Below are 6,495 nucleotides of genomic sequence, written 5' to 3'. Positions count from 1 at the left end.
AAAAAAAAAAAAAAAAAAAAAAAAAAAAAAAAGAACTCATTTGTTGATTTTTGGTATTATTTCTTGTGCAATTAAGTTTCTTTTCATCTTTGCCTATATTTATGACTTTAAAAGTTTTACTTATTTTATCTTTCAGCAGATTGTGTTTCTGTTTTAATATTTAAATCTTTGGTGCATTTTTGATTTTAGATGAGTCCATGGGGGAGATATGGGTCTAGATTTGATCTTCTGCATACTTTTTTTTTTCAATGAGAAAAGCATAATTTATTTTTATTAGTTCATATCAGTAGTACAGAACAATCACATTCCTTATGATGTATTGGTATAAGTATACAAGATATTTTGATTATTTTCTTTTTTCCCCATAATTTTATTGATAAACAAATAGCAATGAGACAGTTTCAAATCAAATTGGTAGGATCTTCTGCATATTGATGGCCAGTTTTCCCAGCATCATTTGCTAAAGAGGCCATCTTTCATAGAGTGTATGTTTTGTCTTTGAAGAGGGAATGACTGCTTACCTAGACATGCTCCTGGGGACCTGCTATCTGATGCCCTTGGATGCCTCCATTGGTATGCCTGCAAAGAATCTGGTAGAGCTCTTTGGCAGTCTTGCAAGGGTAAATCCTTGCTTCATACCTCTGTGGTTTGTGAAGACCTGGATGCTGTTGAAGAAATTCATGATGTTAGTAATCTAGGCACCTTTATTTATCAACTTTGCAAGAACAGAAAATCCTCTGCCTTCGTTGCAGAGACCTCTTGCTAGGTTTCAATGAGCATGCCATTGATAAATGATGGAAGATTAGACACTTCCCCAACGAATTTATTGTTGAGACCAAAATCTGCCAAGAGTGAGAGACAACAGATAAGAGTATCCTTCATTATAAGAAGTTGGAGATTTACAATATGACTTCAGTATTAAAATTATACAATACTTAAAATAAAAAATAAAAGAAAAATGGACTAGACAGTTTGCGTTGGATGCACAGAGTAATGCAGATTCTTTTATTATTAAATAAAATGAAACAGCATTGTTTATTATTCACTGACATTGTAGCTGTGCTAGGAGAACACAATATATGGGTTTTTTTTTTTTTTTTTTTGTATTTTTAGGGAAGTGTCTACAGGGTGTTCAGGGTCTCACGACTAGATCGGACTCATAGTGATCCACCTGTTTACAGCCTCCCAAGAACTGGGATTACAGGCTCATGCCACCATGCCCAGTCTCAGTTGCCATCTCAACATGCCCTGGGGGTAGGGCCTGCATGGCAGGTGGGGCTATCGAATCCCTGGCTCCTGTGCCTGCTTGCAAGCGCTTTAATCCGCTGAAGTATTCGGCCGACCCTTTCACAATGTATGTTGACATCACCATACTGAGCAGTCATTCCAATATTCCAAACTGATAGTATAACAATGAATAGGGAAAAAATAGAAGACTTAAGATGGGATATTTTATTACATACGTTTAAAAAAAATCAAATTTTAACTAAAGTATATAGGCAAAGTTCTCATTTATTAGCCAAATGAGGAAAGTCACTTACTAATTATATTTGATCGTATACAAGACTGTCTCAATTACTTTTCTCACGCACAGAGGAAATACTTGAACCCCAAAGTTAAGGGCAGAAAGGGTTATTTAGCTCACAGTTTGTAGAGGTTTCACTCTATAGTCAGCTGGCTCCAGGGTACAGTGGCCATGGGAGGGCAGCAGTTCATGGTGGTGAAGACAGAAAAGCAACAAGAGAGACTGGAGGACAAGTTTCTTTCTGTTCCTTACATTGTTTTCAGTCTACCAGGATTGGGGTGATGCCCATCCAATTAGTGGACTGATCCAACAATTACCCAACCTTAACGCCAGCATTATTGCACTATGAATCAATCACATACTCTAGACTCAGTCACCTTTGAAAATGCTCTGTGACTCCATGAGGCTTTGAGGGGACATCTAGACAAAAACTGTAACAACTAGTAACTTCAAGTTAGCCATATGTTAAGGGGAGGAAGAGAAGCTATCACAAAGTAAACCCATCTTATTTACACTGCAAATCATGAAAAGTTAATTCTAGCTTTTTGTTAATACAAATACCTCATGACAGCTTTAGGCTTTGTTCTACTGATTTGTTATTTGTAGATATCTAGTATTTTTATGAAACAGCTATTAAGAATTTACTAGAAACCATTAATAGTAATAGAATATCAATTATATGATCAGGATTGATATTAAAAGAAAAGTATAATACGTTCATGTGGAAAGTAATTATTAGGGGGTGGGGATATAGCTCAGTGGGGTAAGCGCCAGCCTGGCAAGCACAAAGTCCTGAGTTCAATCCCCAGTACCGCCAAAAAAAAAATTAATTATTTAGAAAATACAAAAAAATATTCTATCACTAACGGCAATTTAAAAATAACTAGAAATGAACATAGGAACTGTCCAAGTCCTGCACAAGAAATATAAAAATTTTACCAAGGTTTATATACACTGAATATCTTTCAGTCAGTTGGTTCCATAGTAACATATTTCATAGCTATAGTACAATATCACAACCAGGAAATTGACATTGATATAATCCACCTACCTAATCCAGATTCTACAGGTTTTACAGACTCATTTGTGTATGTATATGTATATAGTTCTATGCAATTTTTTTATTATGCTGGCAGTACATAATGACCACCTTCATCCCAGTGAATTTATACATGTGTGTAACACATCTTCATTCTTTTATTTTGTCCCTTTACCCCTCCAGCCCTTCTTCCCCTCTCCATTTGCCAAAGCTGTATTTCCATTTTTTTATTCTTTCAACCCATTCACCTCACCGTCTCTTGTTCCCTTTTTTATTTGGAATTTTTTTTCTACTTTCTAATATTTACACTCTATTTTGCTCTTTATTATTCTTTGGTTTGCTCACCTAAGAGAAATAATTTGATGGCCCAACTATTCACTTTCTAGGTATATTTCTGAAGGAGCTTAAGTTATAATATAGGGAAATGTACTCACCCATGGTTATAGCAGCACAATTTATAATAGTTAAGTCTTAGAAACAGCTTGTATGCTAATCAACAGATGAACAGATAAAGAAAATGTGAATATCTCCTTGCCATAAAGAAGGAGAAACTTGAGGCACCTTCAGCAAAATGGATCCACCTCAAGATCATGATGTTAAGCAAAATAATCAGGCATGGAAGTTCTACGCAGTCTTACTGCATGTGCAGTTGCACATGACCAGACACGACATAGAGCTATCCTAGCACAAGGATCCCTACAATCATTATCTGACTCAGAAAAATTAACCATGCTTTGTTTCTAAGTGGTAATTGGAGCTCTGCAGATATCTACAGTGAATTCACCTGTAGTTAAAGAGAAAAGGATGAGTAATAGGTTTGAAGGATGACAGTTCAGTGTGATCATTTAGCTACCTCTGAGCCACACTAGAGACAGATTTTTTCTTAAATAATTTTCAGTTTGCTTCTTGCATGAACATAGGGCAAGAATTTTCACAAGCTATACCCAAAGGGGCTAAATAAATTAATCTTTAGGTTAAGTTCACAGTTCAATGCACTTTTTGAAAAGATTAAAAAAGGGAAGAATCCCCGGCAATTTTCTGTTATCAGTATGTTTGCTTGAGTGTGTTTGTGTTCATATTTATGTGTATTTTATCTAGTTTTACTTTTACTTGTCTTATGTTGAATTAGAAAAGGAGAAGCAGGACTGGCGAGATAGCTCAGCAGACTAAGTGCCTGCTTAGGCAAGCGCAGGGACAGGGGCTCAATCCCCAGCACCACACGTTGCCCCCCACCCCAAGAACGGTGCTGAATGCCTACAATCCCAGCTCTGGAGAGGTTGAAAACAGGAGGATCACCACAAGTCTGAGCTGTGTAGTAAGACCCTGTGCCAAATACACTAAAAAAGAAAAGGAGAAGCAGAGGAATATTTTCATGATTGGTGATTTAATTATAGGTGGATGATTCAGTATTTTCAGTTTATTATATCAGATTTCTTTTTTCCATTTTAATCAAGTATTACAGGCAATGAATTTTAAATAATTAAAATTATGTTTTTGTTTTCAAAGTTCCTGTGCTAATATAAAACTTAGACTCCCCATGCCCCTGGGGAATTGCAATCTTGAGAGTGACATCATCATTTAAGAAGTTAATCTTTGAGGGGTTTTTAGATCCAGGTAGAAACATGAAATAGGCCACTTATAAGTCTGATTTATTATTTGTCCCTTCAGTACTAGAGTGTAGGAAAACTCCTGCATTCCATGAAAATCTCTTATTATAGACCCTTTATCTTTTTCTTGGACCATGGAAAATAGTACATCCAACAGTATGAGGATTCTTCAGAGAAATAGAACCAATTGGATATATTTACAAAAATGGTTATGAGGAGGTGACGGACATGCTGGAGGCCGCATAGTACAGGGATCTGCCATCTGTAACCTGGAGACCCAGGGAAGTGTGTGATGTCATTCAGTTCCAAGCCTGCAAGCTGGAGAACCAGGGCAAGCTGCTGGTCCCTTGAAGAGATGAGACAGATGAGTTGTTCTAGCTTAGACGGTGAGGGGAGATAGGGAAGAGATTGTGCATGCGTGTGTGTGTGTGTGTGTGTGTGTGTGTGTGTGAATTTTTTCGCTGCATTTTGCCCTTGCCCTTTTCAGGCCCTCAGCCATTTGACAAGGCCACCTACACTGGAGAGGGTGATGCACCGAGTCTGCCAGTTCATACCAAATCTCACCTGGAAACATCTTCACAGACATGACACACCAGAATCGGTGTGGCCTGACCCTCCAAGCCCCCTCAGCTTACAGAGAATTAGTCATCACAGTAAGTTAGGAGGAAATTCAATTTCTAAAAATGTGTTCAAACATCTTTTCTGGATGGAAGTTACATTTTATATATGAATATTATAATAATTTTATTGAATGAGACATTATATTCATTAAAGAAACCTCATTTATTAAAGAGATTTTTTTTTTGTGTGGAACCAGGAATTGAACTCAGGCCCTTGCGCTTGCCAGGCAAGCACTTATTCTATAAAGAGATATTTTTGCAAAGTTGTAACAATGATATTTAAGACATTTTATATAACTTGTTTTTTGCAATCACTTTGTGGCAGGTTTTTTTTAACTAGGATGAGATAATGTTTTAAAAATTCATATTCATCACCTCAAATATTTAACAGTTTTGGAGTAATATTCAAAACCTCTTATGGCTATTTTTATTTTTAAAAAATATTTTGATTAATGCATTTATTTATTTGGTACAGGGTCTCGCTACACAGCTCAGACTCATAGCGATCCTCCTGTCTCAGCGTCCCCAGTGCTGAGATTACAGGGGTGTGCCACCACTCCCAGTCTCAGTGGCCAGCATGGCATGTGATACCCAGGATGAAACCCAGGTCCTTGCACTTTCCAGGCAGATGCTTAGAGTGCTGAGCTGTCTCTCCAGCCCCTTTAGGCTATTTTAAAATATACAATATACAACATATTATTATTATTATTATCATTATTATTGATTGTGTTCTTTATGTAAGGACAGGAGAGTTTCTTTGATTTGTTTTTCATCCAGAGTCTCACTATATAGTTTAAAAAATAGTTTAAACAGAAAAAAGTAAGAAATAAACAGTCAAAATTGGCTAGTAGTAGAGTAACAATAAATCATACATTGGTATTATTATATTCGCAGTAGTTATTCAGAATATAAGATATAGGCATGACATATTGGCCAGAAAATTATTAGCACAAAAATTTTCCCTCAGTGAACTGAGAGAAACCAGCTGTATAACTAGCCTAACTGTCTTGTTTGTGTGAGTTTTTCCCCTTTCCTTTCCTCTTTCTCACATCACAGTTTTTTTTTTGATCAGTTTCTTCCCTATTCATAGTATTTATTATACCTTTTAGATCTCATTTACTCTTTCAGATTCTCATACTAGTGAGACAATTCAATTTTTAAACAATGTGGGTCTTGTTTATTCCACTTATGAAGTTGGTCCTAAGTTGCATCCATTTACCTACAAAAGTCTCAAATTTATATTTTATAAGGCTGAGTAATATCCCATTATATAAAGCAACATTTTTTATGTATTTGGTATAGGTCTCACTACACAGCTTGGACTCACAGCGATCCTCTTGTTTTCAGCTTCCGCAGCACTGGGATTACAGATGTGTGTCACCACACCCAGTCTGGGTGGATGGCCAGCTCACTGCACCCACGGGCAGGGCTGGCATGGCATGTAGCTCTCGGGATCCAACCAAACCTGGGCCTGTGCTTGCATAAGCAGACACTGAGCCCACTGCGGTGTCTCACAAGCCCAAACAACATCTTTTTTTTTTTAATCCATTCCTTGGTTGATGGGCATTTGGGTTGTTTCCAAGATTACAAATTGTGCTGCTATAAGTGTAAGTGCACATGTATTACTGTGGTATGATGTTTTAAATTCTTATTTATTTATTTATTTGTGTGTGTGTGGGGTGTGTGTGTGTGTGTGTGTGTGGC

The 6,495-nt window shown here is 36.9% G+C and overlaps 1 protein-coding gene across 1 annotated transcript in view; it reads left to right on the top strand.

Moving 5' to 3' along the window:
- Pth2r (parathyroid hormone 2 receptor) overlaps window positions 1–6,495 on the top strand; it is a 182,439-nt gene that overhangs the window by 38,890 nt on the left and 137,054 nt on the right. Inside the window, exon 3 of the mRNA XM_004626717.1 lies at window positions 505–685. Within this exon, the coding sequence (XP_004626774.1) occupies window positions 505–685 (181 nt within the window). The remainder of the gene's footprint in view (window positions 1–504; window positions 686–6,495) is intronic.

Source organism: Octodon degus, unplaced genomic scaffold (assembly GCF_000260255.1).
Source record: "Octodon degus isolate 3935 unplaced genomic scaffold, OctDeg1.0 scaffold00016, whole genome shotgun sequence".
Lineage (NCBI taxonomy): Eukaryota > Metazoa > Chordata > Mammalia > Rodentia > Octodontidae > Octodon > Octodon degus.
Note: the sequence above shows the minus strand (reverse complement) of the source record. Positions and strands in the feature narration are given on the sequence as shown.